This window comes from Akebia trifoliata, chromosome 1 (assembly GCF_017979445.1).
Source record: "Akebia trifoliata isolate Shusen 1 chromosome 1, ASM1797944v1, whole genome shotgun sequence".
NCBI classification, from domain to species: domain Eukaryota; kingdom Viridiplantae; phylum Streptophyta; class Magnoliopsida; order Ranunculales; family Lardizabalaceae; genus Akebia; species Akebia trifoliata.
In genome coordinates, this window is record NC_141375.1 from 15593017 (window position 1) to 15605677 (window position 12661).

General features: G+C 36.6%; 1 protein-coding gene across 2 annotated transcripts in view; it reads right to left on the minus strand.

Annotated features, from left to right (window-relative positions):
• Window positions 1-251: 251 nt before the first annotated feature.
• Window positions 252-12661, minus strand: part of LOC147410772 (alpha/beta-Hydrolases superfamily protein) — a 42850-nt gene continuing 30440 nt past the window's right edge. For both annotated transcript variants that reach the window (XM_086439937.1, XM_086439946.1), the window contains exons 8-11: window positions 4525-4595; window positions 2809-2884; window positions 1043-1186; window positions 252-538 (exon numbers count right to left, since the gene is read on the minus strand). In XM_086439937.1, the coding sequence (XP_086296063.1) occupies window positions 499-538; window positions 1043-1186; window positions 2809-2884; window positions 4525-4595 (331 nt within the window). In that variant the 3' untranslated portion in view covers window positions 252-498. The remainder of the gene's footprint in view (window positions 539-1042; window positions 1187-2808; window positions 2885-4524; window positions 4596-12661) is intronic.

Genomic DNA, 12661 nt, shown 5'->3' on the forward strand with positions numbered 1-12661 from the left:
CAAGGCCCATGAAAAGTTGTACTTAGACCTACATTTGTTTCTAATTTGACCCACCAAATCCATCTTCATTTTTTTTTTCTTCTCTATCTCCACCCCCCCCCACATAGTGATTTTTTACTACAGCAACATCTCAATTGGATTATTTTTTCATTTGACTCCAATTAACAATAATCTTTTTTGAAGGTAGATGATGGTGCATTTGGCAGCAAATATTACACATGCCTTTTGAGCTCAGTTTTTCATACATGACATCATATGAAATGTATTTCATTTATCCCTCAAATCAAACAATAATGATGCTTCTATGTTTGACTAATATGTAGAAATTGATTTCTCTACCTGTGATTAAAATTACAAATGCACATTTTCCAATATAAAAGATGAAATGCTACTACGTACATGAATCCACATTACTTCTCCATTCTTTTTAGCCAATGTCCTCTACAAGTTCACGTTTGAACCAGCAGCGAATGAAGGCCTTTCATGTACACATTCGGTTCAAAGAAATACTCTTAAAGCTTCAATAACTTTCTCAGGCCTGTGTACATGGCTTATATGTCAAGAAGCTTCGGAAAAAGGCAAAAAAAATAAAAACACTAACACTTTCCTTACTAACTTAGTAATATTTTAAGCCTTACTAAGGGCCGTTTTGCTCAAATGGATTACCACATTGGTAATCCAACACCACGTCCCTCTAGATTTCATGGAAAAACTAAGATCCAAAAAAAAAAAAAAAAAAAAAATTCAGGCTTCATCCAAGGTTTTGAAAATGGACAGCTAACGGACTTCCATGGGCCTCCTAAATTTAAAATTAAAAGTCGACAGTGAAAAATGACTTTTTTAGGATTTTTTTTTTTTGTGTGTAGTTCATAGAATTTTGTCCTCTACAACCATGAAGCATCGGATCATGGTTTTGGATGCCACAAGTTGAGCCCAAGGACCCCTAGTAAGGGTGAAATCCTTACTAACTTCGTAAGTTTGTAAGAGTCAAATAAAAATTGATACAAAAACAAGAAAAAAGTGCAGTGAAGAAGTTTATTACCAATCCTCCTGTGGCATATGCCCAGCACCCTCTATCAACTTAAGCTTGACGGTAGTTGGGTTTCCTTTTTGAAACTCCTCTGCTTCTGATTGAGGTAAATACTTGTCTGATATTCCCCAAGCAAGTAGAATTGGTTTCTCCCATCTGAAGTTTAGAATTCAGTTTTTATAGATCAGATTTATAAAAAGCATAACATGATGGGTTGCACATAGAACTCCTAAGGCTGCATTTAAGGGCGCCCATATCAATAAGGGCATCCACGAACTATTGAAAACTTAAGTTTTACCATGATTAGAGCACCCCACCTACGTCGAAATACCTCCAGAAGATTTATTGGCCTATGTCGACAAGTAAATAAAAGGTGGGGTGCTCAAATCATAGAAATAAGTTAAAAAGGGTACCCTCACTAAGATGGGTGCCCCTACTAAGAATTGGGTGCCTTTAATACGTGCCAACCCTTAATATTTAACAAGTATGAACAGTACAAAATAGAGCATTTGTCAGACCTCACAACCAGAATATGAGCATCAAGTTAAAGTAAAACCAGTCAAATTGAACATTAAAGGTGGTGTCAAGAAGACTATATATACTAGTAGAAGTCTTTCAATTATACCGTTACTTGGTCAAGATCATTCTGGTTATCTATTTTTTTTTCTTTTCCTTAGCAATGTGGGGTGGATTTTTGGCTCTCTTTCTTGGTGTAGAAGACAAGAAAACAGCGGACACCTACTAGGCTGCTGTGTCCTAGGGGCATCACATGAAGATACTTCTAGTAATTTAGATCCTACAGAGGAACGTAATGCCTTAAAGAGAGCAATTTTGTCTGCTACTCAACCCAGTCTGATCCTAACTGATCACAGGTAGATCTCTCAAAATTTCATCTATAGTTGGGAAAAGAAAATCAAGGTATTTTACAGATTCATTTCAGAATTAATTTGGTTAATCTGCATATTTAAAATAGCAGCCCAAGACTATGATTTGGAGGCTAATATGCCAGCTATTACACATGACAATCAACACAAACCCCAAAAGTGTGGCACCTAACATACAAAAATAGCGATTAAATACCATGTCATAAACACACAAGAAAATAAAATAAAATAAAAAACGATTCTATAGCAACACCAACTTTTGCTAACACCACCCTAATTCATATGTAAGTCACCAAAGAATTAGCACACATCTTGGCTTGGCATTAGTAAAAGTTGGTGTGGTAGTAGAATCTCTCTAAAATAAATCCATAGTGAAGGAAAATAAGAAAGTTTGTCTCCAATCAAAGGCCCAAAATTATGATTGACGAAGCTATGAATTCTTTGGGGCCACCCTCTAGGGTCAGTTGACCCTTGACCCTTGACTCAACCTGTTGCACATAGGACTTTCAGAGGAGGTGGTGCATGTGACCGTGGGATAAATCCCACCTGAAGGGTGGGGATACCCGTGATATCCAAAAAAGAAAAAAAGAAAAAGAAAATTGTCATTTCAGACCACCAATGCCAACAAACGTATTAGCAGAAACATCAATCGATAGCACAGATTATCTCACCAAAACAAAGTGGCACACTAAACCATATTCAACATGTAGAGAAAGACACGCCTTAGTAAAATAATTCACATAATGTTCCTATATTTGTAGAGATATTAGCAATGTTGAACAGAAACTTAAAATTGCATCCCCTTAGAAGGAAAAAGTCATTGATTGTAAAACATTATGTATTGTCTCTCTATGTAACACATCTGCACAACTCAACTTTACTAGAATGCTATACCTTCTAGATGAGAACCCGGTCGCTATTCGGCTTGATATATCTTTGAAGTTAGCTTTTCTAGCAGCTTCGAGCAAAGCTGCAAATATCCCAAAAGAAAGAAGATATAATGTAATAGTAAGTGAATTATAAACACAAAGGTCATGTCTGCCAATTCAAAATTTATGAGAGCTGCTATGGGCTTGGCACCCCAACTTTTACTGATTACATCCCAATTTCTTAAATTATTTATCACACCCCAATTAAAAATTAAAACACACCATTCAAACATAACAAAGATTTGGCTCAAATTATTATCTCAACACTACAAACATTATAACACTCGATCAAACAATTTCTGTAGTTGTTACAATTATGATTAGGCTCATATAAAATCTTGAACCCAAGAAATAGAAATCTAGAAAAGGAAAAAAACAAACAAGAGAGAAATTTTCTATTGGCACCCCAACTTTTACTTATTCTCAATCATTCACTTATTTTCTTCATTTTTAATTGGGGTGTAATAAGTAAAAGTTGGGGTGTCAATAGAGCTTGAGAGGGAGTGTTGTTAGGTGTATGTGTGTGTGCTTGTATCAGTTTTGGTGTTCTTAGTGTATGAGGGTATACTTATAAATATTGTAATCAAACTTCTTTTCCTTAATACAAAAGCTATTAGGGACAATGCCCTAACTAAGCAGAATTTCTAATTCATCAAGTGTGGAGTGTATCCAAACCATCAAAGAATCCACCAAACAGTAGATTATATAGCAACCATGGTACTAAATTTTGAAATATTTCCACAAATATACTGAATATCTTCATTTTAAAATAGCTCGAAAGAAATATAATTGACAGATTAGTTTTGTAAACATTTCAATAGAAACTTATATTCATTTTGCAATATGTTTCAGTGAACAATAAATTTTGAGTGAAAAAATGAAGTTCCAGGTATAGAAATACAGATTTAAATAGAATTATAGTTATGAATAGCAATAAATTTTGATTGAAAAATTATTAAAATGGAAAACAATTACAATTTTTTATAGAAAGAACTTATAAAGTACACACAATATTCATTCATTAAGAAAAATTATTATTGATTAGGTATCTAGAGGTAAATAGTTCCAGATATGATTTTTTTTTGGTTCTATTAATGAATCTGAAAGGGTCCTCCTAACCCAACTAACCCACCAAAATGAAGATATGCTTTTACTATATTGCAGTAACGAGCACTACATGCATATTGAATGGTATTGATGCATATTGGTCAATAAATACAAATGTGTGTAGGTTAATATCGTACTTCTGATTTCTGTCATTTTTCAACATATCGATGCATATTACAACATATTAATGGATATCAATTGATACAAATTGTGTCATTTTAGGATCTTAATATATTTCTAATCCTCGTTGACCATTAAGAATGGCTAACGGGAATGTCGATATTAATATCTAAAACCATGTGCATAGTACAAAAATATATACTCAGCACCTCAAAAGAGATAGATGATAAATGTGTTTACTGTTAATAGATACATGACTGCCTTGTCGAGGATGATATATTCAGATTTTCTTTAGGATAATAAATGAAGAAAATAAAAGTAAAACCATCCCAAGGTCTTTTTCCTTCATAAGTATACTAAGAAGAAAATATGTAAATTCTAATCTACTAGTAATACAATCCCGCATATTTGTTAAGGGGTGTTGTGGTTCAGACAACATAGATGAAATACAAACCAAATCCAGGTCCACCGCTTGATAAATATGGTAAGCGATACACGTCAGCCTTTTCCAACTTTAATACATAACTGTCAAAAAGTACATGTTTAGAAAGAGGAGAGGAGAATGAAACTACTCTTTACTTCTACTATGCATTCTGAGTATAATTAAGTATTTATTATGTGCATCGTAAGCATATTTCAAGCATCATATCAAATTTTCACATCAATGTCTCCAACAGGTATGATAATTAGATAGCTGAAAAAATTCAATATATAACTCGGAAACACTTAAACGGGAATTAATGAATATTTTCACTAGAAAATGTTAGATTGGTAGCTGAATCTCATTAAATGCAAATGATGTGACTCCTGAAAGCATTCATTTCCTCCAATAACATAATGTACACTTTATGTTAGACTTGCAACTTAAAAATAATCCCGCACAAGAATTTTTATTGCTTTGGGTTTCTAATCATTTTTACTAATCCTCAAACTTGGTACAAAGATCCTAAGATTTGCTATAAAAGGAAAATAAAAAAGTGCCTTTCTTCTACCAAGTTTATTGGCATGATTTACATTATTTGGCACTAATCTAAAATTTAGTCCAACAGTTCTCAAATTAGTCATACATCAGTGCCCACTAAAATCTAATGAACTTTGAACAAATCAAAAACATGTCTTGGCATCACAAGTATTAATTTCATTTCAGTATCGAATTTTTTTTCCAGGGGCAAAATCAATGAGTTGCACATGACAGCAAAAATAAATAAATTTGATGAGTAGTATCATGTTTGTCTTTACTTTCTCTGATCTGCAAAAGAACCAGGATGCAGTCAAGCAGTTGTCCTCCCGATTCCAGCAACATGAAATGAGAGGATCTTCCAATCAAGGTTTAAATCTCATTCCAATGCAACATTTTGGTCAAGAAAAAATCGAAATGTTCTCAACGAAAACATTTTGAGACATCGCAAATCCAAAACATTAAATTTCCCAGGGTAAATGTTCCACCGAGGTTAAGGATGTTTATTCTCTAGCTTGAGGGGGAGTGTTGAAGTCTATTTATATATATTATATTGGATAAAAGCGTTCTTGTCCTTTTCCTTTCATTTTTTTTAAATATAATATAAAAGAAATAGACGAGGGGTGAAAATGAAGCATTCTCTCTTTCTCTGCACAACAAGGATCATAGATCAAAAAATTCTGACCAACGCAATCCTTACTAACCACCCTTAGATAAGATGTGTCCCTAACACCTTCAATTGCAACTAGCCGGAAACAACGACTCTTTATGCCATCTAGCGGTCAAAATGACTGAGAATCTCTTATAGTTTCCATTCTTTTTTATCTTGGTCTTATTGATTTTATAATACTTTCCGCAACAACTGGCTCTATTTGAACTACGACCATAAGCCTATTTCAATACTCCAGAGCCATTTAATCTCAAATAGAAACAGAAGTCTCCTTGCTTCCTTCTCCCTCTTTCAACTATCCTAAACAAGAGGTTTACTGCTCCACCATGAAGGTTTAGCTTCCACAATGACCCCTTTTATCAGAAATGCAGCTTGCTTTGGTAACCATTAGTATGGTTTGTTGACAACCATTTAGCCCAAAAGATCGATTTGATGGGGAAGGCACAATTATGAATATAAGAGGGTCATGGCTCGAACTAGAACACGATACGTGAGCACATGGCACCCGGTGTAGACACCCCAATTTGAACGACCCCTACTCGAAAAGGGATCAAAAGTGGTTTTTTACCCAAAAAAATTGTTAACGTGCCTCGAGGCCCAAGTCTTCAAAACTCAAGCCTTTTATCCAAATTAAAGGTCCTAGGATCCCTAAAAATCCTATGATCCCACAATAAAGCTTCTAAGCCCTATCATCTTCTCAACCCTTCACCCCTTTAATCCTAAATCTACCATCAAGTCTCACGCCCATTTCTAAGCCCACCGATCTCTAATCATCCTAAGCCCCATCTTCAAACAAACTCAACCTTAAGCCTAACCCCAACCCTAGACTTAAGTCAATTCTAAAACAATTTCTTACCTAAGCCATCACCAAGTCTAAGCCCAACATGCAAAAGTCCATCCTAATCAAACCCCTACTCAAGCTCAAACCCAAATCCATGTCCACATCCATATCCATACCCATGATCTTAACCAATCAAGATCCACATAACACATGATTATCAAGGTGGACACTTGTCACCACCACAACCCACTTCCAAATCCATTCTATTCAACCTCATCATCACTCTCAAAAGCAAACCAACCCACACCACATGTCATAACCTACTCTCATCACTTCATCCAAAAATTCATCACAAGCAATCCCCACACCCCTTCTCCTTAATCTCCTCACCTAACCCTCCATAAAGCTACAAATGTCTACCACCTTGGGATACATTTCACCAGACCCTTCACCCTCCCAAAACCTAACCACCTTGCCCCTTACAAAAACCATTCTCTTAACCATATACCCACACCCTTCCACCTTTACTAACACTCAACTTAAGAATGGGTTACCTAACCAGCCCAATTGGATTTTATCCATGGGTTTGGGTCAAAAGCAATCCATCCACCACCTTTTACCATGTTACCCCTCCCCAACATCAAAATAACAAATACCTCATGCCATTTTCTCTTAACCTTCTACTTTGACATTTCTAACCTCAAAAGCCATCCTTAAAAACCTATGAAACGCCCCCCCCCCCTCTCCCTCTCAAAAAGCCCATGCTATCAAGTCCCTTTAAATTCCTAAAAACTTTCCTCAATCTCACTCAACTCTCTCTCTCATTTTCTCTTTTCTTAAAAAGACTCTTACAATTCCATTAAGGACTTAAGAAGAAGAAGAAGGAAGAAAGAAAGAAGAAACCAAGGTCTAAAGGTGTAGAAATTCTTATAAGGGTTTCTTGGTTATTTCTAATCTTCCAAGGGTTCTTTTGTTATTAGTAACACTCTTATGATGTTAATATATATATGAGTGAGAGAGAGAATAAAACAACTTTCTCTTCATCTCTTTTCTTCTTCTCCACAAAAACTTTAATCCTAAAACCATCAAATCTACTTGGTATCAGAGCTCAAGATCAATAAGGATCTTAGATACAAATTTAAAGAAAAAGGAGAGAGACAAGAAGACTCTCTTACTTGCTGCATCTGATGACGTCAGCAGCTAGTGTGCTGACGTCATCTGACGTTGTTATCGTCGGATATTTTGACCTTTTTTGATTATTTCTAAGAGAGGGTGATTTTAGAGAATTTTAGGAACAAGTTTCATGCGATTTGGAGTTGTTTTGAGCAAGTTACGATGTTTTTAGTGAAAAATCAACAAAAATGAAGGAAATTCAGGATCTGTCATTTTCTCTCCGTTTGTTCATTTCGATTACTTGTTTCTGAGTTTGGACTTGAGTAGTTTGATCGTTTTTTAATGAGGAATCTAATGGTGGTGGCCGTTGATCGATTGGTCAAATATTGAAGCTTCGGTAATCCTTTCTTTGGACCCCTTTTCTGTTTTTTTTCGCTGAAAATGGTGCTTTTTATGCAAATCTGATCTCTTGTAGTATTTTCTGATATGGATTGACTTGTTCTCCATATTCTAATGCTTGCCATGTGTTGTTAAAGAGGATAATAAGTGTGTTTCTCCATCGGGTGAAGTGTACATCAACTTCGGATATCTAGTGGAGTGTATTTCATACTCACAAGGTGTTTGTTGTTTTTTTTTTTTCGAAAGTTTCTTTACAATGTTTGAGATTAGTCAGTCTTCGAATGTGTCTTTGAATGGTGAAGGGAGTATGAGTAATCCTCAAAGTATTTCTCTTAATCTTCAGATCACTACAGTGAAGCCAGATGGCCATAATTTCCTTGCTTGGTCTAAATCGGCCATACTATACATTAAAGGAAAAGGCAAAATGGGATATTTGACCGGTAGGTTACCAATTCCTGATTCTGAAGATTCAACATTTGACAGATGGGATGCAGAGAATGCTATTGTTATGTCTTGGTTATTCCATTCTATGCAACCCGACATTAGCAGTAATTACTTATTTTTGCAAACCGCCAAGGAAATATGGGGTGCAGTTACAGAGACATATTCAGAAGTAGGCAACACAGCTCATGTGTATGAGTTGCGCCATAGTATTTGGCAGATGAGGCAAGGTGATAAGTCCTTGTCTACATATTATTCCACTCTCCGACATCTATGGGAAGAGTTGGATCATTATCAGACATTTCGGGCCCATTGTTTTATCGATGCTATTGCGTATAAGAAGTTTGTTGAAGAAGATCGTGTATTTGAGTTACTTGCCGGTTTAAACTCCGAGTACGAACAAGTCAGGGTTCAAATTCTAGGAAAGGAGCCTCTTCCATCATTAACTACAGTATATTCCTATTTGCATCCTGAGGAATGTCGTCATAATGCTATGCTCCAACCTACCATTCATGAGAGATCAGCTTTAGCCTCGATGTCCCAAATAGGAGGTCGTAATAGTAGTCGTGCTCGAGGCGGTTGTCGTTCAGGGACAACTGTTGATGATAAAGATAAGTTGAAATGTGACAATTGTGGTCATACTCGCCATACTAAGGATACTTGTTGGGATCTTCATAGCCGTCCATCACATAGAGGTTCATTCGTCGTTGGCCGAGGAGGTAGTCGTTACAATAGTGGAAGGGGTTCAAGGGCTATTTCTATTACTTCCATGGAGACATTAGAGCCTACTCCAACTCTAACACCGGCATCTGATAGTATTAACCTCTCTCGAGGTGAGATTGAGGCTTTTCGGTGTTTTATGGCTCAATTAGAGCCTCCTAGTACGGCTTCTACATCTGCGATCACTTAGTCAGGTACTTCGGCCTCGGCCTTCAATGCATCTGTTTCCACTCCTAAGAGCTCTTGGTTATTGATTCAGGGGCATCGGATCATATCACTGGTACGTCTTCATTTTTTTCATCCTATCATATATGTTCTGGTAGGGACAAAGTAAAAGTTGTTGATGGTTCTTATTATTCTATAGCTGGCAAGGGTAGTGTTATTGCTCATCCATCTATGATCTTATCATCTGTCCTTCATGTTCCTAATTTTGCTTTAAACCTCCTTTCTATGAGTCATATCACAAAATCATTGAATTGTAGTGTCACTATTTTTCCTTCTCATTGTGTTTTCCAGGACTTGGATACGAGGATGATGATTGGTACGGGGCATGAGGAAGGAGGACTTTATATTTTGGATCCCCCATCACGGGTTGCTACCTCAGACCAGAAGCTTCCATCTACTGTTCGGAGTGGCCATCGTTTTGAGGAGTTATTACAGTGGCATAGGCGCCTTGGCCATCCCTCTTTTTTGTTGCTTAAACGATTGTTTCCTCAGTTATTTTGTTCTATTTCTGTGTGAGATCTTCAGTGTGAGATGTGTGAATTTGCTAAACATTGTCGAACCTCTTATCCTGCCAGTGGTAACAAAAGCAGTTCACATTTTTCTCTTGTTCATTCTGATGTGTGGGGACTTTCCCCAGTTACCTCATTACGTGGTTTTCGTTATTTTGTTACATTTGTGAATGATTTTTCTCGTGTTACTTGGGTTTACCTACTCAAAACTAAAAGTGATGTGTATTCTGTATTTAAACTCTTTCACAAAATGATTGAAACACAATTTTGTGTAAAAATTAAAGTCCTTAGATCTGATAATGGTGAAGAATACATGTCTGATGGCTCGCTTCATTTTTTGGTGAACATGGTATCATTCACCAAACCACTTGTGTAAGTACTCCTCAACAAAATAGCGTGGCTAAGAGAAAAAATCGTCACTTATTGGAAGTTATTAGAGTTCTCTTATTTACTATGAATGTACCGAAAGTGTTTTGGTCGGATGCTCTCTTAACTGCTACGTTTCTTATTAATCGCATGCCTTCGTGTGTCTTGGGATTTAAAATTCCCATTGAGGTTTTGTCTTCTCCTGATAAGGTGTTTCTCATTCCCCGCAAAGTATTTGGGTGTGTGTGTTTTGTTCATGTCTCTCGAGCTAACCGCACCAAACTTGACTCTAAAGCCATCAAATGTGTCTTTCTTGGGTATCCTTCTAATCAAAAGGGTTATAAATGTTATCATCCCCCTTCTCGTAAATATTTTTTATCTATGGATGTAACATTTTTTGAGTCTACCTCCCTTTATTCCTCTTGGAACACATCTCTCCAGAGGGAGACAAATGAAAGTAGAGAAATGTTTTTTCCCCAAGAGTTGTTGTCTTGTCCTCTTCCTCTTCCCTCTGACAATGTTGATAGTGGTCATAACAGTGGTGATGATGGCTAGGGGGAGATTCCTATTATACAAGAGAAAGAATTATAAGTTGGGAATAATAATGGCCAGGGAGAGATTCCTATTATACAAGAGAGAAAGAATTACTTACGTATTCTAGACGTGACAAAGGCACTAAAGAGAGTCCTCATGAGCCCAACCAAGAATCCTCCCCAAATCCATCCGTCAAATGTAAAATCCCTGCTCCTGAAGTTGATAATTCTAATCTTCCCATTGCAATTAGAAAAGGTGTTCGGTCATGTACTCGACATCCTATCTCCAATTTTGTTTCATATGATGCTTTGTCTTCCTCCTATCGTGCTTTTTCTATTGCTTTGTCCTCAATATCTGTTCCTCGTAGTGTTGTTGATGCCCTGTCTCAACCAAGTTGGAAAAAGGCAATGGAGGAGGAAATGCAGGCCCTTGAGAAGAATAATACTTGGGATATGGTTGTTCTTCCTAGAGGAAAGATACCAGTAAGATGTAAATGGATTTTTACTATGAAGCATCACCCAGATGGATTAGTGGATAGGTATAAAGCCAAACTTGTCGCCAAGGGTTACACTCAAACTTATGGCATTGACTACTGTGAAACATTTGCTCCAGTAGCAAAAATGAACTCTATTAGAGTGTTGTTATCCCTTGCAGCCAATCAAGATTGGCCATTGCTACAATTTGATGTGAAAGATGCTTTTCTGAATGGTGACTTGGAAGAAGAAGTGTATATGATACCTCCTCCTGGTTTTAAATGTCCAGCTATTGAAGGGAAAGTGTGTAGACTAAAAAAGGCGTTATATGGCTTTAAACAGACTCCTAGAACATGGTTTGAAAAGTTTCACTGTGCCATGATGGGGTATGATTACAAGCAGAGTCAAGCTGACCACACATTATTCATTAAGCATTCCAATGAGTCATCTGACGTTGTTTTCGTCAGATATTTTGACCTTTTCTGATTGTTTGTAAGAGAGGGTGATTTTAGATAATTTTAGGAACAAGTTTCATGCGATTTGGAGTTGTTTTGAGAAAGTTATGATGTTTTTAGTGAAAAATCAACAAAAAGGACGGAAATTCAGGATCTGTCATTTTCTCTCCGTTTGTTCATTTTGATAACTTGTTTCTGAGTTTGGACTTGAGTAGTTTGGTCGTTTTTTAATGAGGAATCTAATGGTGGTGGCCATTGATCGATTGGTCAAATATTGAAGCTTCGGTGATCCTTTCTTTGGACCCCTTTTTTTTTTTTTCTGCTGAAAATGGTGTTTTTTATGCAAATCTGATCTCTTGTGGTATTTTCTGATTGACTTGTTCTCCATATTCTAATGCTTGTCATGTGTTGTTAAAGAGGATAATAAGTGTGTTTCTCCATCGGGTGAAGTGTACATCAACTTCGGATATCTAGTGGAGTGTATTTCGTGCTCACAAGGTGTTTGTTGTTTTTTTTTTTCGAAAGTTTCTTTACAATGTCTGAGATTAGTCAGTCTTCGAATGTGTCTTTGAATTGTGAAGGGAGTATGAGTAATCCTCAAAGTATTTCTCTTAATCTTCTGATCACTACAGTGAAGCCAGATGGCCATAATTTCCTTGCTTGGTCTAAATCGGCCATACTATACATTAAAGGAAAAGGCAAAATGGGATATTTGACCGGTAGGTTACCAATTCCTGATTCTGAAGATCCAACATTTGACAGATGGGATGCAGAGAATGCTATTGTTATGTCTTGGTTATTCCATTCTATGCAACCCGACATTAGCAGTAATTACTTATTTTTGCAAACCACCAAGGAAATATGGGGTGCAGTTACAGAGACATATTCAGAACTAGGCAACACAGCTCATGTGTATGAGTTGCGCCATAGTATTTGGCAGATGAGGC